General features: G+C 33.8%; 1 protein-coding gene across 1 annotated transcript in view; it reads left to right on the top strand.

Moving 5' to 3' along the window:
• Positions 1 to 24311, top strand: part of LOC114331583 (transitional endoplasmic reticulum ATPase TER94) — a 40723-nt gene that overhangs the window by 7736 nt on the left and 8676 nt on the right. The window contains exons 3-8 of the mRNA XM_028281191.2: positions 11350 to 11659; positions 11968 to 12231; positions 12370 to 12634; positions 15308 to 15780; positions 18470 to 18653; positions 21521 to 21807. Of these exons, the coding sequence (XP_028136992.1) occupies positions 11350 to 11659; positions 11968 to 12231; positions 12370 to 12634; positions 15308 to 15780; positions 18470 to 18653; positions 21521 to 21807 (1783 nt within the window). The remainder of the gene's footprint in view (positions 1 to 11349; positions 11660 to 11967; positions 12232 to 12369; positions 12635 to 15307; positions 15781 to 18469; positions 18654 to 21520; positions 21808 to 24311) is intronic.

Genomic DNA, 24311 nt, shown 5'->3' with positions numbered 1-24311 from the left:
TCTTGTAGTTCTATAAGTGTTATTGATCGTTGGATATCATGTTGGCTACCAAATTCGCTATCGGGACTTTATTGACAGCAGCTCTGAATAATGATTTAGGTAGTTGATTTTCCATACCATTGTCTTAGATTTTTCAGCCATGATGTTCTTCTACCAGAACCACGTTTACCTTGTATCTTTCCCTTAATGATCAGATGTAAAAGTTAATATTTTTCAGGGTCTCATTCTTTCTACTACTACTCAGGAAGTATTTCAACTTGTGTCTTTTTAGATTTGTTCCAACACAACAAGAACCTTCATGTAACGATCACGTTACTATAAAATATTATGTTCCATGCGTTCTGTGTATGCATATTGTGCGTTCCATGGGTTATTTTGTTTACTGTGCAGGACAGTGATCGTTTCATGAACGGTTTCTCGTTGTTTTGGAACAAACCTTTTATTATATTGACCAGTTGTGTTGTTTAGGTCACCCATATAAGGTCCTCCCCTTTTCTAACTCTGTAGACCCAGCTTTATATCCCAGCAGTCCAAAAAAGGATGAAGAGGACAGAATAGTGTCATGAAGCAGAAGTAACTGTAGTTTAAATGAAGACTAACTGTTTTATTAGTTTGAGTTACACTATATTTTATCCGACTTCAAGATACCACCAGACCACCGTGATCGGTAGATGTGTAGTGACTTCACAGCTTGTCATTGGTTAGAAATTAATTCGTCACTACACACCCATCATTCATGGTGGTCTTGTGCTCATCTTGAAGTCGGATGAAATATAGGTACACTGTTTTCCTGGAAGTATATGTACTTCAGCCAAAAATGACTCTATTTTACTAAACTTTTTTCGGAGTGATAAAAACGACTTTTTAATGATTTTTTTCAACAACTTGAAAACATAACTATTCTACTTGCATGTGGTTTTCACAGAATTGCTTCGTCATTATTAGTTTCTGAACAATAACATTGCGAAAAAAAGCTCTTTGCGATAAAAAAATTCCATAAAATTTAAACTAATTGACGAATCGTCTTAAAAATTTTTGTGCATTATATGGAATGTTTGACTCAACTTTTCTTGCAATATGAAAGTCTTAAGGCCATTTGCGCAAAAGTTATAGCACATTTTTTATTTTTGAAATTTTAGTCTTATATTGCAATTTCCGAAGCAAAAATGATCGGACCAAAATTAAAAAAGTGCCATTTTAAACCTTGGCTGATCTTCTAAAATACGAATACTCTAAATAATATACATAATTACCCTATTTTTACCAGTAGCGATTTAAACGAAAAAACTGCCATTTTTGACCCTTATTTGTTAATAACTAAGTTTCTCGTCCGAACTGTGACGGGCATTTTTGTATTTATAATGTATTAGGTATATAGTACCAAAAAAAACCATTTGCAACCTGGCTGCTCAAGTGTCACGAAAAAAACCTTATTTCTCTGGACTATCACCTCAATGTTTGGAAACGCATCATTCACATTCTTTTCTTTTAGCAGTCGGTAGATTTGAAGTTCTTTACTTATTTGATGAGCCGATTTCCTCTTTAACCGAATTTAAAAATTATACTAATTGTACCAGTTCGACACCTATTTTTTCATCTAACTAAATCATTGCTGTAAATGTCGGTAAGCTTCAGTGAGTGAGCTTCAATTTCATTGGGAATTAAATTTTCCAAATTTAATGTAAAAATCCCAAATTGTAATGAGTGGATTCATATGCAGAAGCCTCTAACTTGAAGAGGAAATGAAGTGATCTATAATAGCGATAAAATTTTTAGTCCTAAATTTGTCTGATGTTGTCATTTCAGTCTCTGGAGATGTTCCATAATCCAGTGGAGTCAGTCGAATATTCCTTAAAAAATATAAAGTCCTTAAGTGATATAAGTGCCGCCACTCCTGAATTAAGGCCAATATTTGGATTTGTGACAGCTGTTTGCCCTCTCTAAGATTTCATTCCAGAATATTGCAAATATTCCTGTTTCCAGTAAACACATTCGATTGTACATACTATTTGCATCGCTATGAATTTTAAATTAGTGCTCCTTTAATCTGTTTATAATCTTTAACTAGTGCTTTTGCGGCGTCACTTCTAGATGACCATCTATTAGTATTAATTTACTCTTTTAGGTACCATAATATTTCTGCTACGGTCGGCCTTGCTTTCGAGACCCAACTTTTAAACATTCGATTAACAAGTTGTATCTATGTATATGTAGAGGAAGTGAAAAATAAATATAGTTCATATAGTTCTCTCTCACAAGAAATCAAAGAATGCTATGGCAGCAGGACAACACTCAGCTGCAGCTTTTGCAACTAAATTTAGAGAGTGGACGGCACATGGAATCCACAACGATAAGATATTATGTTCTCTAATTTTAGCCTGAATTAAATATATCTTCTGCTCTATGACCGTGATTTGGCAAAAATGTGAAAAACCTTGTAACAGGAGTCAAACCTTCCATATAACGAAATCTCACAGTTAATTGGTAAACAAAAATTACTCTATGTAAATAATGTGCTGATTTTTTTACGTTTGGCGCTTTGTGGGGGCCCCGGGCAGCTGCCCAGCCTGCCCCCCCTTAAATCCGGCCCTGGCTTGATAGTTCTATGTTTAAGTATTTAAACTTTATCTCTTGCTATATAATCAATCCATTCACCTTGTCTTTGATGTTGGCATACATTTTGTTTTAGCCACTGATATTACCATAAAGATTTTAATCTTCTTATCACCTATCCTATATCCTCTTCGCATTGTGCACTTTCTTTATTATCTCGTCTATAATAATGCTGAACAGCAACATACTCAGTAAATCACCCTGACAAATGCCATTCCCAGCTGGTATTGGATTGGTAAGTTTTCTGTTTATTTTAGCTTGAATTTGATTCTCTTTGCACATGTTTTCCGCAGATTTAATTAGTTTATGCACATATCATAGAGGTGATGTAAGATGTCTTTTACTTAGACAGTTAAACGCCTGCACTAGATCAATGAAACATATAGACAGGCTTGTTGTATTCTATTGATTTTTCTGTGATTTGTCTTAGGACAAAGACAGCATCTATGAAAGATTTCCTCAATCAGAATCCTTGTTCATCCTCTAGACTAGACATATAAAGCCAATCTTGTTGGTTATAATCTTTGTCTTAAGTCTTAATGGTGTGCTTAGTAAGTTTATTCATCTATTATTCGAAGGAATCTGCTTATCTCCCTTTTAAACATAAGTATGGTGGTGCAAGTTCGCCATTCATTTGGGATTATGTGTTGGTAGAGGATTTTCTGAATTAATTGTGTCAGTTGTATCTCTTTTCCATATTTTAGCAGTTAATTTGGGATTGTGTCATGTCCGGGGCTTATTCTATTTAATTTCTGGAGGGCTGATTGTATTTTCTGTCATTGGATTTTGATATTCTTATTTGTTATTATTTCTGGTGTATTCAACAATTCTTCTACATGTTCTTTCTCGTACATTTCAGTGAGATAATCTATCCATTCTTCCTTAAATATTTGGTTCGTGTCAACTAGTTCATTACATTCTTTTCTTTGTGGTAAGTGGATGGTCTGGAGCATTGAAGCGGGGTGGAGTGATTCCTGCTTACGGGAGTTAATCCTCCTCGCCCCAATGAATTGTATCACCCGAATGTCATTCTCTAGGGGTGAGCAAGTCTCTCAGGCTGGGTTAAATCACTATGCTTGCTTGCTTGCTTCTTTTCTTTGTGATCAGTTCCGTCCCTACATCTGTTTCTATAGACTACATAAGTCTTTTTTCATCCTTTTGAAAAAAGTTTCCCCAGTATCCAGTATTGGCTTTTTGCTTGTCTCAGCAAAGTCAACATTTCGTTTCTTGTTTTTCAATATTCAGCACACAAAAATAATAATTTTAATAACTGCATTTATAACATACCGTTTTTTTTATTACATAAACTAGAATTATTTTTCAGCCTGCCGATTAATTTTTTGGAATATTTCTCTATGCTAAAATTAAAAATTGTTCAGCTGTGCAATGAAAATATACATATAAGATTTAATAAAACTATTGTAAGGTTTTACTATTATCACCAGAAATATATAGTTATCAATGTTGCAGAAAATTGTTATTGAATAAGATTGATTACAAAATTTTAAAATTTTAAATCTTTTCTATCAAGATCCACACATATATTAATAGAAAGTTATTTTTATCCTTTGGCTGGTTGATCAGTTTTGTTTTTAAAGATAAATGTAGTTGGAATAAAAGTCTTGTATTATGTCAATTCCACAATTTTCACAAAAGGATGTTATTATCTATTAATCTTATGTATTAAGATTATTTGGCAATTAATGAATATTTTTGATAATATCGATTTTCATTGCAGCCTATAGTATCAATGGAAAATTTTTCTTTAAATTTAAACAAAGTTTAATGATTGAAAAAAAAAATAAAACTTTCAGTGATCTATAAATTGGATGATTTCCTGTAATGGGTTTAAGTTGAGTGATTCACAGGCATATTATGCAGATAAGGTTTATACTATTAAAAATTTATCAGCGAAATAGTACCCCCCTTATATTCCTTGCCTTTATCTAACAACTATTAAAAATAATTATAGTAGTTAGTCACTTGTACATACTTTTTGTTGGACCTTGGAATCCTAAGTAAAAATATTTATTGTATTATACTTATCTATAATATATTTTTAACATAATATTCCACTTTATTTTTGTCACTCAGTACTTTCAGTATTTCATCAGGGGAAGTTACCCTGTAAATTCCAAATTATCTCATCCAACACTAATGAGAAAAAATAAGCACTAAGTGTCGAGCCTGATATAACCCTAGTTTCAATTTGTCATCGAAGATGCAAAAAGTAATTAACAACGAACTAATTGAATAAGTCTTGAGATTCGAATATCGGGGAGTTGACATATGTAGCTATGGGGTTGTTAAAGAGAGCGTCCGAAAGCAAGCAAATAAAGCCAATTACGTGTCAGGATGTCTGGGGGATGTCATCTGGAGAAATAAAGATATGAGGCTTGAAGGGAAAGTACGCATATACAAATCATGTGCAAGACTGATCATTATGTACGCGATAGAAACAAGATCACAGCAGAAAGCAAGAGAATACTGAGAACATCAGAAATGAGAACGTTGAGGTTAATAACTGGGAAAACACTGAGAGACAGAATACCGAACGACAGAATAAGAGATCTCTGTAACATACAAGACATAGTATGGTGGGGAAGACAGAAGACGGGAGTGGAATCAGCTAGTGATGAAAATGGACAGCGAGAGAATAGCCCGTATAGCCAGAGATTTAAAGCCAACAGGCCAGAGACTAATAGGAAGGCCCTTTAAAAGGTGCGAGATAGCTGGCAGTGAACATGACAGCTACGAATACAAGCTCAAAATCGGTTAAGAACAGGTCAAGAAGCCTAATATAAGAAGAAGAAGAAGGAAAATTTGTCATTTTGCGACATTGTTTGCATTTACATCTATCTTATTGCTTCTCCATGGAGGAGAATTTTCATGTGTTTTTTGTTGTAACCATTGTCTTGTTCCATAACTTGAACTAACGATTTCCACCTTTTGAGACTTTGCTTCATCTTTTTTGATATTTGGTTAACATATGGAAGTCATTTTTATTTCAAGTATATCTAATATATTAAGGTGACCAAATCATAAACTAGAAAAACCTGAGGAGCCACCCAAAGACGGCTCGGTGGTGATACCATCAAGTTAAAGGGGGGTCAAAAGAGGCCTCCGTCGAGATGTAATCATTGAAACATGCTCTATTTAGCTAATTTGAGGCCCATATCAAGGTGTTAAAAGTTATGAAATATTTGGCAGAATGGGCGAGAACTGTCGAAGAGAGGGCAAAACGGCAATGTGTCGAGGAGAGAGGAGGAAGGCCCGAGGAGAGGTGCGCCAAAAGTGTATTATTAAGAGTTACTTCGATCTTTAATACCTATTATCAATATTTCATTATTATCTTTAAACATAGCCTTACTTTCTTTTCCATTTTTGGTTGTCTTGGTTTTATTACTTCCTGGTTTCCTTATGTTTCTTTTGCTATGTGTTGTTCTTGTTTGCATGAAGATACTGGAAGGAAGGACTGCAAGAAGGATACTGGAACGACAGAAAACGATGGCGTTTCAAATGCAAAACGTTGCTATATTTAATTGTATCATTTTATGATCAAAAATTGATTTGTTTTCCAAAATATTCTGTATGAAAATTACTACAGGGTTGTATCAAGTTACAATAAATTTTCGAAGTATTTTTACCATTCTTAGGCCTCGTACATATAAGGGCGGTTTGCCAACGTTGACGTCGCGGTTTACCACCTGAAAAACCCAACCGCCGTGGTTCAAATTAACATAGAAACAAATGCAACCGCTCAACATCGTACATATGCAACCGCCAGTTTACCAACGTTTAAACTGGTAAATCGCGGCGTCGACAAACCGCTCTTATAATATGAACAAGCCCTTAACTAGAAACTCCAAAATATAAGTTTTGTCATGTTTTGGAGTCTTCAACCGGTTCTTCAGACGCCGAGAAACGTTGACCCCTTAATTTGTTTTTAATGAATCATATCGTTAGAACTACTTTTAGTCATTATAATGATATGCAAGCGATAATATCCAGTTTTTGCGAAGAAACAATTATTATTTATATGCTTTGAAGTGTTGAATTTTTTGTTCACGAGAGTTTGTTGGATTTAGAATGACTTGAATTTCGAACATGGAATACATGAATCATCCATGACTTATGTATGATTGTGAAATTATTCGATATCTAATGACAAGTCTGTTTATTAGACAAGGCGAAAACGGCGGGTTCGTTGGGAAAATATTCCCATGAGATTTTTTTGCATAATTACATTCGTGAGACATCCCAGAATAAGGTTCAAGAAGTCGCCCACGTGAAAAGTGGGACAAATTTTTTTAACATTTTTTTTTAATCAAATTGCAAAAATCAATATTTTTGGCCCGGACAATTTTTTTGTAGGTTTTTTGGACCATTCTGGATAAAAAAGGTCTCTTATAATTTTGGCGTATTAAATGGCGATTTTCAAGGCTTAATAACTCAGTTAAAAGTTATTATTATGAAAGTCAGAAAGTGACTAAATCAAAGTTTAATGCCCCCCTCCCTACAAGATCCAGAAGAAATTTTTGTCATTATTTTATTACTAAGCTGTTATTTTGAAGTAATAATATTGAGCGCCATGCACGTGGTAGGCGGTCGTAAATGTGAGTGCAAGTAAGATGCACAATTGGACTGCCGGAGTGGCATCTCTCTCGCACTTAGCATTTACGGCCGGCTACCACGTGCATGGTGCTCAATATTATTACTTAAAAATAACAGCTTAGTAATAAAATAATGACAAAAATTTCTTCGGGATCTTGTAGGTGGGGCATTAATCTTTGATTTAGTCACTTTCATAATAATAACTTTTAACCGAGTTATTAAGCCTTGAAAATCGTCATTTTTCGCTTTTTTCAATTTTAAATTGCTTATAACTCGAAAACGATCACCTTTAGAGAAAAATTATAAGAGACCTTTTTTATCCAGAATGGTCCAAAACATCTAAAAAAAAAATTGCCAATATGATGTCAATTGTCAATGTCATTTCAGGCATGGGATTGTTTGTTGTTATTGTTTTGATTTTAATATATTTTGATAATTTGATTAATAACAATAATATTGTTAACGTTAACATTGGGTGCGTTCGGACGACCACAGCGGCTGGACAGCTGAGCCAGCAGTAGCTGTCAGACGTCACCGCTGGAAGTCAGCTGCTGAGAGATTTACTAAGCTTTCCCTATCACGGCTGGATACAACCACTCGGCCGATTTCTGCTGGCAGTCAGCCGCTATGGTCGTCCGAACGCACCCATTATATTGATATCAAACTAGCTGAATAAAGATATTACACTGGTTTGAACACTGGTTTGAAGAGTAGTTATTAAAGTACGAAGTTCAGCTCTATAATTATATATGGACAATGCTTCACACCATAGCAGCTTGATACATTACATTATAAAGCTCAAAAACAGGAACTGAATGATTAATTACAAAAAACATAAATTTTTCAGTTAATATATTTAAATATGAACCCTCGGAAATAATTTAAATAGTAAGTTTTTTACATGCATGGCATGGCTAATAAGTCGGTTCGCTAAACTCAGACACAACTGGCAAAAACAAAAAAATGACAAATGACCTACTAAAATCACTAGCCAGTTCTGTATGAGTTTAGCGAACAGACTTTAACTGTTCTATGATTTTCACATGATGAACGAGCAGGGTGCTTATTTCTAAAAAAGAAAATTTCTATTTTCATTTATATGTACATTTTACACCATCATTTCATTTTATATCTTATTAGCCATGCCATGCATGTTAAACGTAGAGGTAGACCAATCTGGACCAATCCATGATTTTTGAATTTTAGTAGTCAAATGTATAGAGAACAGTAAACCAAAATTATACTATTTATCAACAGAGGGCGCTAAAATAATTCATAGGTTCCATAATCTTCGATTATAAATATGAGAGTACAATAATATGTAGTTCTATTCTAATGTTCTATGTACATTCACAAATTTAACTGACCATGACCCCCCAAAATCCCCCACAATTTTTTTACCCCCAAAAAATCCCCCACAATTTTTTTACCCCCAAAAAATCCCCCAGCCATTACAGCTTAAAAAAATTCCCCCAGACGCTTTCAAATTACCCCAAAAATGGGGGGAAATACCCCAATCTGGCAACTCTGATTGGCGAGTACCTCACTCGCGTTGATATCGTATTTCGGGCAATATTTCCGTTAACGGCAGCAGCAGTGGCAATAGAGAGATATCGCAAATGCATTTTTATCGCACGCTAATAGCGGAATACGCTATTTTGACATGTACGCAAGCGCAGAATGAATGTTACGCTAATACCGGATAGCGTGTCCCGCTATTTAGGTTGAAATAAGGGACGGTAATAACGTTAACGCTAATTTGACATTTGGGATGAAACATAAAAATAATGTATAGAATACAAATTTTATAAACTAAATACTGTGAATCATCTTATGTTGAGAAAGACGTGCATTTTTATTTTGTCTACAATAGACTACTTTTTGTGGTTAGGATATTATTTATTCAGATATTTTATATTATTTTTATACTAACTATTTATATTTATTGTTGGTTAAATCATTAAAATTAAAATGCATGTCAACCAGCTCAATATCCAAATTCATTTTTCAATAAAAACAATTACAGTATTCCTCAAAATTAATTTCTAGGTTACATTGTAATACCAAACGTCGGTTGTCATAATAACGTTAAGCCCCGCCCAGAACATTTGCGATAACTCTCTTGTTGCCTGTGCTGAAATAGAACGTTATACGTTATTTACGTCTTGACACGATATTATCGTTTGCATTTGCGATATCTCTCTAATAGCTGAGTATAAATGCGGCATATCACAATCAAAATGGTAGTGCTTATCTCCGTGCCCAACTACATTTTGTTTTAAAAGTATATATGTATAAACAATGAATAATGTTTGGGAAGTTTTGAAGGAATCAATAATTTATACTTTCAAGAACGATCTCAGTTATTTAAAATTCGTAGGTTCTGGGATTTCCCCAATAACACGAATTTTATCTCCACTCTTATCCATTACAAATCCGAGATAAGATTGCGCCTTCTTTCTAAAAACATACGTTTCTTTACATCACTGTATAAAATCTTGTACATACTTCTTTTTATAATAAATGCTCATGCAAATTTTCAAAACAATTGGTACAGTACTTTTTATTTTAGAAATTCCCAAAAAAAGTATATGAATTTCGTACTTTTAAGCGTCGTTTAAACACAACGATAAGTCACAGCAACTAGTTGTGATGACAAGTTGAAACGCTGTTTAGACGCTGCGATTCAATGCGATACCACTTCAACCCAACTCCAACTTTGATAAGTTGTGCGATGCACCGTTTACACACAATGATAAGTTGCAACAACTCGATTGACCTTGATAAGTTGTTTGATTTATCGCTGTGTTTAAACGACCCTTTACACTAGGATAGCCCCTTAATATAGCACCAAAACAATAAAATATTGACACTGTAAACACCTCATCTAGTGATTCATGGGATTCCCATGCCCCGGCTACTTCGGTTTTCGGAGATTTTATCTAAAATCGCGTGATTCCCCGGCCGGCCAAAGCGAAAAAGCATTTAGCATTTCATATTTCATGAGCGGAGCGGCAAGTATGTGTTTGGGCTTTAAGAATATTGTTTGGGGTGCAAAAAATATACTAGGTGAATTGGCAAAAACAATACATATAAATATTTTTTAAATTATAATAATTTGACCCATATCTAATTTTTATTTTTAATTCGATTTTTGTAAATATGTATAGAAAATTCTCGCCGAGAATTTTCTGACCGAGAATATTCTCTTAATTATTTTTTAATGATTTTAACTTCCGATCGTACAGTAAGATTTTTGATCACGTGTTTAATTCTGTCCAATCAGATTATTGTTACATTGATAATTTTCTACTGTAGAAAATTACAGTGAGCATTTTTTTAAGTAGATTGTTTCTGTTTAATTGCAACCAATTTCCTAGTTTTGACAACTGTCATATTTAAGAAAATATCCATAATATACTTTTAGTTCTGCATCTCTGATCAGTTGGTTGCTTACCAGTGCCAATAAAACACAAACACACACACACACAGTTCTGCATCTACTGTCAAATTGTCACGAGGAGAACACAAATAGGCAAATTTAAGCCCCCGATTTACTTCGGTAAGATTATTTCATGAATGAAACTGTATTTATAAATAAATTAACTATAACTATACTTTATTAATATCTTCATCTAAATATTTGCTAAACTGTGCTTTTCACTTTGACAAGTTGAAAAATGTGTGTCACATTAATTGGGATCAATATCACTGACTGTTTTTATATAAAGACTTGAATTTTATATGTAAGTATTAAAAAATAATCTTACGAATATCACACGACAGTAAGAATAAATAAGTAAATAATGCTTCATTTTCTCTCAAATTTGTTGTCATTGGGCAATATTGCCAGACAACAAATTTTCGAAAAACTGTCGCATTATTGTCAATTTATTCTCACTCTCTTGTGATATTATACCCGAGAATATTCTCTTCTTACATCACTATGTACGGTATCAAAGACTTCTATCATAATGCCAAAATTTTGCTTTTGCTAGATTTTGGTTTTGGTTTACAAGTTTAATTTTACAATGTTAGTGGTATTTTGATGTTGTCTCATCTCAAAACTTACACACCAGCCATTGTAAAATCATTTGCTGATTTTTATTTACCAATTTCCAGAAATCTCTTCGAAGTATACCTGAAACCCTACTTCCTGGAGGCCTATCGACCAATACACAAAGATGACGTATTCGTTGTACGTGGAGGAATGAGAGCTGTTGAATTCAAAGTCGTCGAGACCGATCCCGCTCCGTACTGTATAGTGGCTCCAGATACCGTCATTCATTGTGATGGAGATCCAATCAAGCGCGAAGAGGAGGAAGAAGCTCTTAACGCAGTTGGATACGACGACATCGGAGGTTGTAGAAAACAGCTCGCTCAAATCAAAGAAATGGTGGAGTTACCACTGAGACATCCTAGTCTTTTCAAGGTAAATTTACGTTTTTTCTTTGTTTAAGGGGGCGGTGGTAAAATTTTGAAATTCTCGATTTTTATTATTTTAAATGAAAGTAGGTACATAACTTCAATAATACTCTCTGAAAATTTCAGTTTGATCGAAAATCAGTTTGATTCAGTCAAAATTACCGGAAATATAGCAGAATATCTCTACCTCCAACGTCTTGACTTTTTATTTTACTTCATGACCACGTTTTCAGCATTTCGAACCACTGTGCGGTCGTGCTTTCTTGACTTTACCTAAATTTAACTAAACGTAACCTTAACTTTAACTTTTTTCAGGCTATTGGAGTTAAACCACCAAGAGGTATCTTACTTTACGGTCCACCGGGTACTGGTAAGACACTCATTGCACGTGCCGTAGCTAACGAAACTGGAGCGTTCTTCTTCTTGATTAACGGTCCTGAGATTATGAGCAAATTGGCCGGTGAATCCGAAAGCAATCTTCGTAAAGCTTTCGAGGAAGCCGACAAGAATTCCCCAGCTATTATTTTCATTGATGAATTGGATGCCATCGCTCCCAAGAGAGAGAAAACACACGGAGAGGTATGTCTTTTTATATAAAAACATAATTTTTAAGTACGTACAAGAGTAACGCGATAACTTTAAGCGAAAATACAGCATTTGATTCAACTCATCTTAATGTTTCCTTTGGCATGTCTTTAAATAACTCTTTTTCATTAGGTGGAACGCCGTATAGTATCCCAACTTCTAACTTTGATGGACGGTATGAAGAAGAGTTCCCACGTTATCGTTATGGCCGCTACTAACAGACCAAACTCAATCGATCCAGCTTTACGTAGATTCGGAAGATTCGACAGGGAAATCGATATCGGAATACCTGATGCAACTGGCAGACTTGAAGTTTTACGTATTCACACCAAGAACATGAAATTGGCCGATGATGTCGACTTGGAACAGATCGCTGCGGAAACTCATGGTCACGTAGGTGAGGAAATCATTAATCTTGTTTTTACGACATATTTTTAGTTATCTTCGTGATGACGGCGATATAGACCAGAAACTACGACGTTATCATTGCTTTCTGGACTTGTTTTTAGAAATATAAATAAAATATAACGAAAAATTGTTCTCCAGACTTATAGTCTGGGCAGATTATCGTAGAATAGGCCATTTTTGGGAAAAGTTATTTACCAGCAATTTTATTGCTGGAATCGAATCTTATGATTGTATAATATATTAATAATATAGGTATGCAAAGTTAGCAGATAGTGTGCTACTTTTTTTTATAAACAAAATGGCGCCCGAAAATCGTATTTTTTTCAATTTCTGCTCTGTAACTCCAAAGATTTTCACTTTACACCAAAAACACCCAAATAAAATTCACCGTAATTAAATTCTGCATAAATATGTTTTTCTAGATTTACTTCGACGAAAATTGTCCCCGGAAAATGCGGGTTTTTTTCAGGAAAATCTTTAATTTTCAACTAAAATATTAGATAAGTAATTGTTTATCAATAATTAAATAACTTGGCAATATAAAAGCTCTTTTCGTATATATTATAATTCCAGAAGCCGATGGAAACGGAATGAACAGTTTAGCAACAATTAAATTGTTAATTAAAAATTTAAGGTAGCTATAATACCCACAATAATTATCATACATAAGAGTAACTATGATTTTTGTATAAAGAGACACTGTACCTAGTTGATGTACTTTACATAATTGAAATTGAACTATTTAAGCGGCCTCAGGAATATTTTAAAATTATAAACAATTTTTTGGCTTATAAACAAATAGAATATCTCGAGAAATATTAAATTAAATTAAATCATAAAAACGGTATTGGAAAAAAGCGGCAGGACGCTTCTTTTAAAAGAAAAAACGTTTAATTGTGATGAGTGGTTCCTGAGATACAACCGGTCAAAGTTGACCGGCATTTACGGCAAAGATATAAACAATAGGATCATAATTTTCGAACCATCACCTTTTTATTTTTGTTCTCTTTCTCCACACTAATTTTCATATCCTTAAAATACTCATAACATACATTATTATAATAAAAATTATCGATATTACGAGTGAAAATTGTCAAAAATAGCAAAATTCCAATCAAAAATTAGGTTGGAGAAAATGTAATCTCAAAAGTTCAAAATCGGTATACGTTAAAAAATGCATTTTCTCGGCTTCCCATGGAGCAATTTTCTTCATTCTTTTTTTGTTCTCAAGTAACTCGAGTAGAGCCATATAACTAACGCATTATTAAATGTCAAACTTGCTTTTGTTTTGTTATAATAGATTAATTTATTGATTATAACAAAATTTTTTAATTTGTTTAAATAATACAGCTTTCAAATGAGAATATTTGTGTTTTTAACTGTAAAAGGTACACTTGTAGTAAGTTTACCTAAAAAAACGCTACAACGGGAAAAATATGTAGTTTTCTTTTCTTATAAATAAATTAATCTATTATAACAAAACAAAAGCAAGTTTGACGTTTACTAATGCGTTAGTTAGGTGGCTCTACTCGAGTTACTTGGGAACAAAAAAGAATGAAGAAAATTGCTCCATGGGAAGCCGAGAAAATGAATTTTTTTAACGTATACCGAATTTGAACTTTGAGATTACATTTTCTCGAACCTAATTTTTGATTGAAATTTTGCTATTTTTGGCAATTTTCACTCGTAATATCGATAGTTTTTATTATAATAATATACGTTATGAGTATTTTAAAGCTATGAAAACTAGTGTGGAGAAAGAGGACAAAACTAAAAAGGTGATGGTTCGAAAATTATGATCCTATTGTTTATATCTTTGCTGTAAATGCCGGTTAACTTTGACCGGTTGTATCTGAGGAACCACTCATCACAATTAAACGTTTTTTCTTTTAAAATAAGCGTCCTGCCGCTTTTTTTCCAATATGTACCGTTTTTACGATTTAATTTAATTGAATATTTCCCGAGATATTCTAATTGTTTATAAGCCAAAAAATTGTTTATAATTTTAAAATATTCCTGAGGCCGCTTAAATAGTCCAATTTCAATTCTGTACCGTACGTTAGATAGGTACAGTGTCATTTTATACAAAAATCGTAGTTATTCTTATGTATCATAATTATTGTGGTTATTATAGTGACCGTAAATTTTTAATTAACAATTCATTTGTTGCTAAACTATTTATTCAATTTCCATCGGCTTCTGGAATTATTATCTATACAAAAAGAGCTTTTATATTACCAAGTTATTTAATTATTGAGAAACAATTATTTATCTAAAATTTTAGTTGAAAATTAAAGATTTTGTTGGAAAAACCCGCAATTTCCGGGGAAAATTTTCGTCGAAGTAAATCGGGAAAAACACGTCTCTGTGCAGAATTTAATTACGGGGAATTTTTATTTGAGTGTTTTTGGTGTAAAGTTAAAATCTTTGGAGTTATAGAGCAAAAATTGAAAAAAACAAAGATTTTAGGGCGCCATTTTGTTTATAAAAAAGTAGCACACCATCTGCGGACTTTGCATACCTATATTATTAATATATACAATCATAAGATTCGATTCCAGCAATAAAATTGCTGGTAAATAACTTTTCCTTGTATGTATTTTACTAATTAGCGCAGAGTATTAAAGATTATCTCTTTACACATTTATTGTTCCTTTTATAGGTGCCGATTTAGCTTCACTATGTTCGGAAGCAGCCCTTCAACAAATCAGAGAAAAAATGGACCTCATCGACCTCGAAGACGACCAAATTGACGCAGAAGTCCTAAACTCACTGGCAGTTACCATGGAGAACTTCCGTTACGCCATGACGAAGAGCAGCCCAAGTGCTTTACGTGAGACCATAGTAGAAGTACCAAACGTCACTTGGGACGATATCGGTGGCTTGGCTAATGTCAAGAAAGAGTTGCAAGAATTGGTGCAATATCCAGTCGAACATCCAGATAAGTTCCTTAAGTTCGGTATGCAACCGTCCAGAGGAGTGTTGTTCTATGGGCCGCCTGGTTGCGGTAAAACGTTATTAGCTAAGGCTATTGCGAATGAATGCCAAGCCAACTTTATCTCAGTTAAAGGACCAGAGTTGCTTACTATGTGGTTTGGTGAATCAGAAGCAAATGTCAGAGATATCTTCGACAAGGTAGGATTTCTAATGTTTGTTCACTTGAACATATGTGCATTCCATGTCAAATCACTCGGGCAAAAAAAAACTTTTGGATCTCCGATTTTTCTGAAACTTGGTGTATAGCTTCTGCGGGACTTGAAAATAAGATATTTAAGGTCAAAAGTCTTCTTCTTTTTTTCTCAAAATGTTATTTTATGCGATTTTACAGTGATTTGGTGTTTATTTAAACAAATTTGCATTTTCTATCGTAAAGTATCAATGGAAAAAATAATATTTTAATAGAGGGGACTCAAAAATATAATTATGTGGCATTATAACAAGTTATTTTGATTCAAAACAAGTTTTTGATCAAATTTTATAGTGTAGAAAACGTTAAAATACCGTTTTTTACATTTTCCTCCATTCCCAAAATACATCATAATCGATTTGGCTGAAAATTTGCCCACAGATAGCCAAAACATAGGACTTTAAGTGGTTAGAAGGATTTGAATTATATTACAATACCAAAAAAGTTGCATGCCGTGCTGCCCAAAATTTTATTTTTCTAATCTTTAGGGGAGTCAATAGTAGCCTAAATTTAAAATCGCGAATGAATTCCTCCGTTACGTTAGCCGCCATCTTGATTTTAAAGGAAAACCGTTTTTGCTCAATATCTCTGCCATTTTTAACTTTTCGGCAAAAATGGTAGGAACTGAAATTGTTCCAAATAAATCGTATTTACAATTATTACAATTTCTTTTTAACAATTTTTGTCATGAGGTCGATATTTTCCGAGTTAATTGTACTTGCAGTAGACACCCATATTTTTACTGTGATATTGCATGTAAGTTTTTTAGTATCGTAATGTAATTCAAATCCTTCTAACTACTTAAAATGTTTTGGCTCTCTGTGAGCAAATTTTCAGCCAAATCGATTATGACGTATTTTGGGAATAGAGGAAAATGTAAAAAAAGTATTTTAACGTTTTCTACACTATAAAATTTGATCAAAAACTTATTTTGAATCAAAATAACTTGTCATAATGCCATATAATGACATTTTTGAGTACCTTCTATTAAAATATTATGTTTTCCATTGATACTTTACGATAGAAAATGCAAATTTGTTTAAATAAATACCAAATCACTGTAAAATCGCTTAAATAACATTTTGAGAAAAAAATAAGAAGAAGATATTTCGACCTTAAACGTTTTATTTCTACATCCCGCAGATGCTATATACCAATTTTCAGACAAATAGGAGATCCAAACGTTTTTTTGATCCAAATTGAGTGATTTGAAATGGAATAACTCGTATTCAGTTCTTTTCACGGCATTTTTTAGTGCCCCATTTCTTTTTAATACGTGTAATAGAAAGAAAATCAACATGTTGCATCATTTAAATATAGTCATATATTCAGAAGATATTTAATCACAGATATACATATTCAGATATTTAATCGGTTGTCATTAAAAATATATGGGTCAGTCCCTATAATTCTTCTGATGATTTTCTGTTAGAATAATCTTAATCTTTCTTCATCTTTATCTGTGAAGCACATTGTCTCACCTGCGTAAGAAGGTGAAACAAACTTTCAGTTTTGTCTTTCTAGATTCTGAATTTCTTATCCTTCATTAACCTATGGTATCTCCAGTATGTTTGTTGCCTGCTAGAATTTGCTCCGTTACTTCTTTACTTCTCTTATTTTTGCCAATCTCAATTACTACCAAGTATTTAAATTGTTAAACTCGTTCAAAAGTATAGTTTTCGATCTTGATTTCTGTCGTCTTGTTATTTTCTCTTCTAGAGCAGATTAGATATGTTGATTTTCCTTCGTTAATTTCTAGACCTCTTTGCCGTGTTTCATTTGCCAGAATTGTTAATGCTTCTCTTGTCTTTTAACCACTAATCTGCATTTTTTTTTTTGTTGAGCTTAGGTACCGAAATATGTTAGCGCTGTCGTTACTATTTTCTTCTAGGTTCTTTAACAGCTCTTCCATCCACAGCTTTTTTTGGTTTTTGCAACATTGGTCTGCTACTTTTTTTATTTGTATTCATCTCGATGTTGTTCTTTAGTTGATATCCATTTATTTCTTGGTTTTTTGTTTAATTTTAGTTTCACATTATGTATCGAAATATTGTTTCCTTCTTTTGTATTTCTCCATATTCCCTTTGTATTATTTGTTCTATTAGATTTTCCTTTAGGGTTGTCTCGTATTGTTCTCTTAGTTCCTGTACTCTTAAGTTCTCCAGGTTTCATCTTCTTTTGCTTTGACTTGTTCTTTCTGTTTTAATTACTTTCATTTAATTTCTCCTATTATTAGAAAATTGCTTCTCTGTAATGATCTGACGTAATGCACTATTATTTTCCATTTTTTCGGATATTAGTAAGTGATCTATTTACCAGTAGTTGCCGTCTGTTGTGCAGGTAGCAGCAGCTTTTTTGTTCTCTTCTGTGCTTGCAGTTTGTACTTATGATGTAACTGTTGTTGCTGCTATACTTCATCCGACTTCAAGCTAAGATCGAGTTCATCGTGATTGGTGATTGTGTCGTATCGTCGCAGATTGTCATTGGTTAGAAATTAATTTCTAACCAATGACAAGCTTCGACGTCACTACACACCCATCGATCACGGTGGCCTCGAGCTTAGCTTGAAGTTGGATGAAGTATAGGTGGTATTATTTTCTTCCAACATATGTAGATGTAATTATTTTTTTCTTGTAGGCTCGATCTGCGGCACCTTGTGTTCTATTCTTTGACGAATTAGATTCAATTGCCAAATCGCGTGGTGGAAATGTAGGTGATGCCGGTGGTGCAGCCGACAGAGTTATTAATCAAATTCTAACAGAAATGGACGGTATGGGAGCCAAAAAGAACGTGTTTATTATCGGTGCTACAAACAGACCAGGTAAGATATTAGAAGATATTTTGGGCAGTTTACCATTTTCTGTCGTCAATAAACCACAATTATTTTACTTTAAAATCAAGTTTCTTTGACGTTTCATTTCCACTTTGGAAATAGTTCTAGTCCTCGTTCCAAGAGATTAAATCCCATCGTTTAAGATGTCATAAAAACAAGCCACGAAAGCGCTTCATGGAGTGATATGGAACAACACACTACAGTACCTGGCCAAATTATTAGGCCAAGCAAAGAAAAATTTACCATATGAAGTTATTTCTCTCATGATTATGAATATTTGAAAAAATACCGTTTTGTTCCTTTTTGTGAATATGTATTAACTTTAAGGTGCATGTCCATTAGGTTTGCTGCTCCGCGCTCCCTGCAACTGCTCTAATCGATACGGCATGCGCTCCTCTACATATAAACCGCCACCGATTGGAGCGCCGAGGCGGAGCGCGCACTGTTGCACGGTCCAGGAGCGCCAACGTATCCACTATGTGGAGCAGTTGCAGGAGCGCGGAGCGGCGAACCTCATGGATACGCACCTTTATATGTAAAGGGCCGCATGCCGTATCGATTGGAACAGTTACTGCAAGCGCGGAGCAGCGAACCTAATGGATACGCACCTTAAGAGTTAATATTCACAAAAAAGGAACAAAACAATATTTTTTCAAATATATTCATAATCATGAGAGAAATAACTTCAATAGAGTAAATTTTTCCTTGCTTGGCCTAATAATTTGGCCAGGTACTGTAACCAAAGAACACAGAAAAAGGATCTTTCAAAGCATAGTGATGAATATTACCCTATATGGAGTGGAAGTATGTGATATCAATCGAAATAAAATAATAATTGAATTGGACTTCATGAGAAGATGTCTGCAAATCACCAGAGAAGATAGATTAACAACAGAGTAAATATGGAAGAGAATGGATGTAGAATGCTCAATACAAAAAAGTTGGAAAATAGAGCCCTGCAGTAATGGGGAATGTACAAATAATGCCAGAGCACAGGTAGCCAAAAAGAATATTGGAATTGGAGTTTCTGGGAAGAAGACGGAGAGAAAGACCCGCTATGAGATGGAAAATGTACAGAGGAAATGCTATGATAGAATGATAGATAGACCTCAGAGAAGGTGACTGGGAGAATAGAATGCTGAGAGAACGAAAAAGCGAACTCATGGGAAAAACCGAAGAAGACCAATTACAGATACACTTACGCCTTCTGTCGATTGTAGATTCAGTCCTAACCCACCCTTCATTGCAATGAACTTTTTGTCTTTTAAGAAATAGGCAATATCAACGCGCGGAAAACGCGTTCCAAGATTGCAACTTTAATTTTGAATATTTTGTCGAGATTTTGACACACTTATTCATAATACCGGGTCCACTTATGTTTTCCCCCATTTTAACTGTCTATAACTTCTAAACAGCTCAAGATAAAAATATGCGATTTTCGCTGAAATGTTTTATTTTAGTAAAAGTTTTGTTTGAATGGATTGAATTTTTTTATATTGCTTTAAAAAATGGCGGATTTTTGAAACAAAAATGTTGTTGACTTTTTTTAAATGAAACACCCAGTATATTTTTTTTGTAATGAATTCACCTATCCAGCGATATAAAGTTTTTTTTAAAATCCGTTGTCAAATGACTGAGTAATTAATTTTTAAAATGAGAGATGCAATGTGCAAATCACATAACAGAATATCAATTTGCTTAGTTATTTTAATCATATTTTAGTTATTTGATTTCCACGTTGCATCTCTCATTTTAAAAATTAATTATTCAGTCATTTGACAACCGATTTTAAAAAACTTTACATCGCTGGATAGGTAAATAACCGTACCTCAAATTTACAAAAAAATATACTGGGTATTCCATTAAAAAAATAGAACAACATATTTTTAAAAAATACGCCATTTTTTTTTCGTAATTGAAAGCGATATAAAAAATTCAATCCACTCAAACAAAACTTTTACTAAAATAAAACATTCCAGCAAAAACCGCATATTTGTATCTTGAGCCGCTTAGAAGTTATAGCCAGTTAAAATGGGGGAAAATATAAGTGGACACCCGGTATAGTAGAGAATGGCGGTAGAGCCCAATTTGAGAATATGTTAGTATGTGGAAATTACTCTATAACTAAATACAATATTAAAAAACGAGCCTGTGCTTATTAAGAAGAACAAAAACGTACATTTTCTTCAAATAAACTTTTTTTATAACATGCCTAGATTTTGTGTCACATTGTAATTACTAAAAGTCGATTAATAACAAATCGAACTTACTGACTTGCAACATTTAGCGCGCCTATGAGTATAATAATTATTATTATCACAATATTGTGCCTTCGTTTTTGATAGTATAATGTCACTGTCACTGTCGTACTGCCGACCCACTGTTGCCGCACTGCAAAAAAATATTCATGACGCCCTGATGTAGTCTCTTAATTGATAACTTTGGTTACATGTTGTGAATTATACATTTTTGGCAATCATAAATCTAATTTACTAACAAATACAAGCGACCTACTATTTTCGTTAGTGATTTTTCACATAGACCGAAAATACAGTCCAGGTCGAGTCACCTCTTGACTATTTTCTGAACTATAAAACGAAGAATTACCCTTATATTTTCGTTCTATTGAGAAATTCACACCGAGAATGCAGTATGGCTAAGATAGAGCAATACATTTTACATTTCTAATGGGGAATAAACGCACAAGGTTGTCGGTCTTCACCAGTTGTTGATTGCTCTCTCAAGAGCGTCGCACAGGAACTGTGGTAACACTGAATGCGCATTCCTATCGTAACCGTACTGCAATCCCAGTGTGAATTTCACGTTAGATGTTTAATTTTTTGTACTCCTTGTAGATATCATCGATCCTGCAATATTGCGTCCAGGTCGTCTCGATCAGTTGATCTACATCCCTCTGCCCGACGAGAAATCTAGGGAAGCCATCTTCAAAGCCAACTTGAGGAAATCGCCTGTAGCTAAAGACGTAGATCTTGTATACATCGCTAAAGTAACCCATGGATTTTCTGGTGCCGATTTGACTGAAATCTGCCAGAGAGCTTGCAAACTTGCCATCAGGCAAAGCATCGAAACAGAAATTAGGAGAGAAAGAGAAAGGGCTTTGAACCCCAATGTTGCTATGGATGTAAGTATTTTGTGCTTAATTTCTTACTTGTACACTTTGAACATTTGTTTACACTTTAATGCAGTATCCAGTATGCTGTTTTAGTTACTTTTGACTAAAATAATAGGGAACTTGCAAAAATTTTTAAATATTAAATTGATATTAAAAAACATAAGGTAACATGATCTTAAAACACTTGCATGCGAAAAAAACAAATATTTTTAACCCGTACGCTAATTACGACGTTTCGAAAATGCTATAAAATTCAAATATCTTAGGAGGCTCTTGAACGTCCTTCTATTGGTTCGACGTCACCGGCCACGGTGAACCGGCGGAAACAACGCGATTAAGGTAGGTATCACGGGTATATTACATTTTAATCGTCTTTATTGAAAAATTCCTAGGTATTATTTATGTTCATCTTATATATTGTAATAAGTAGTTCCCCAATCAGCTTAGTTTTAAACTGAAATTGATAAAGTTGAGTGCTACTTTGTAAAGGGTTTAAAACGCATAATATGACGGACGACGGACGAGGGTTTTTCAAAAGGTCAATCTGACTAACTTACCTACCGTTGATGTCTTCATCGTGGCAACTTTTATAAAAAGTAGTAAAAGGTATTCTATTGGAGAAATGCGAGGTGTCAAGGCAAATAAGTAAGAGTTATTAATAAGCATGTTTAAACCGTTTATAACAATAGTTTGGTACCATTATATTATAGTACTTATACGGTTTACCCCGTGGGTTTGATCTACCTACCTCTAATCGAAGGATTTCGTATATCCTGGAAAAGATTACGGTGTAATTTGCATTATAATAAAGATTATATTTTATTGTAATGTTTATTAGTACCTACTGGAGCCTTTCATTATTGTGTTCAAAGGCTTCTGAGAAAAGATTATGGTGATTAGCAGCAACAAAATCCTTCTTTACAAAGTTAATAATACGCATAAATAAGAAGAATCATTATTGTAATTTTACAGGTTAATATCTTTATCATCTCAGCTTATACTTACACCGCATCCCTCGGTAGACCGCAAGCTATAGTAGAAACCCGACTGTAGACCGCATACTGTAGTAGCACCAATACTTTTTAGTTACTCTTACTATTATTACTAAAAGTTTTGTTTATTTTTAAGTTACTTGTTTCTTCTTTGTTCTTCAACACAAGAAACGAACAAAGTAATTTCATAAAAAAGAACTTTTTGATACATGTCAACAGAGATAAAATGTTAATATTTTGCCTGTCACAGAAAAAATCATTTTTGCCACAGAGTAAAACAAGATATTTCAACTATATTATTTATCTATGGGCAAACTGCATTAAATGCAATGGCCCACCCCGAACAGACAAACGATATGAGTGGCCTGTGACGTCAGACCTCAGGTCTCGCTTTTGAAGTTGTTTAAAACGGAAATTTTAGGCGCGGAACTTTGATTAGATGTTGTACGTACACTATTCATTGTTAAGCCGTAATATTTTGAATATAACATTTTAAAACATAAATTAACAATTTTATGCAAAAAAAATTTTTAGTGCAAGTTCCCTATTAATGTAAGTTAATGTCTAACGTCCATTATCGTATTAATTAACACACCAAAAATGATGGAATATACTGCGCTGTAAAGTGACTGGCCACACTTATTTTAGCGCGTAGTCAGCAGAAAACGCGTTTTTTAATCCAATAAGTTCAAGATGGAAGTCGAAGCTGCTACGCTGTTATACTTTATGAGTGCTAATTATTATTTTATGAATTTATTATTTTATAAACGGATCAAGCAAAAACCAAGACTCAAAAGAAGCTGGTGGATGATAAAAATGCACAGAAAACGAACACGGTAATGAAATCAAATGCAAACCAGCTTGTTTTATGTACCTCATTCGTTCCTATGCCAGATTTTACCGATTTTTTATATTTATTTAAATGGGTCCTATAGTATCCCATAAGTGTGTCTTTTTTCTTTTTCAAATCTTCTACCGTCGCTGGAAAAGATAATGATTACACAATTCGACGCCAAGCGTCACCATGAACACCACGATTTTTATGTGTTTTTTGTCGGGGAGCCCATAAGCAAGTTTCTGTTTCGAACACTGTTAAAAATTCAAGTATTTTCTAATTACTCCACTCCATTTTCGTAGAATAGTATCTATGTAACCTATTTCACAAAACAAATTACTCTGCTGCGCTGCAAGCTAGAACTTGTTGAAACAGTGCAAGTGCAGCCACAACAACGCGATAAGTAACGGAGTAACTCCTTTGTAGTGACGAAAGAAACCGACACCCGATCTATCGCCTAACGTTTAACGGCATTAATAATGGCATTAACAAATTAGCGCGCTAAGTCACACTTAACACGTTAGTCAAATAACACGTTAATTCACGGCATTAGACGTTACTGTGGCCCCAGCATAAGACCAGCACGAAATACTTTTTAGATAAAAAAGTTTTGTATGTACCTATATAGACCACCTACATTCTGGTAGTATACAGTAGTTATTGAGGTAGAGACTCGTTTTTTATTT

This window comes from Diabrotica virgifera, chromosome 6, assembly GCF_917563875.1.
Source record: "Diabrotica virgifera virgifera chromosome 6, PGI_DIABVI_V3a".
Lineage (NCBI taxonomy): Eukaryota > Metazoa > Arthropoda > Insecta > Coleoptera > Chrysomelidae > Diabrotica > Diabrotica virgifera.
The sequence above is the reverse complement of the archived record's forward strand: the minus strand, read 5'-3'. Positions and strand labels throughout refer to the sequence as shown.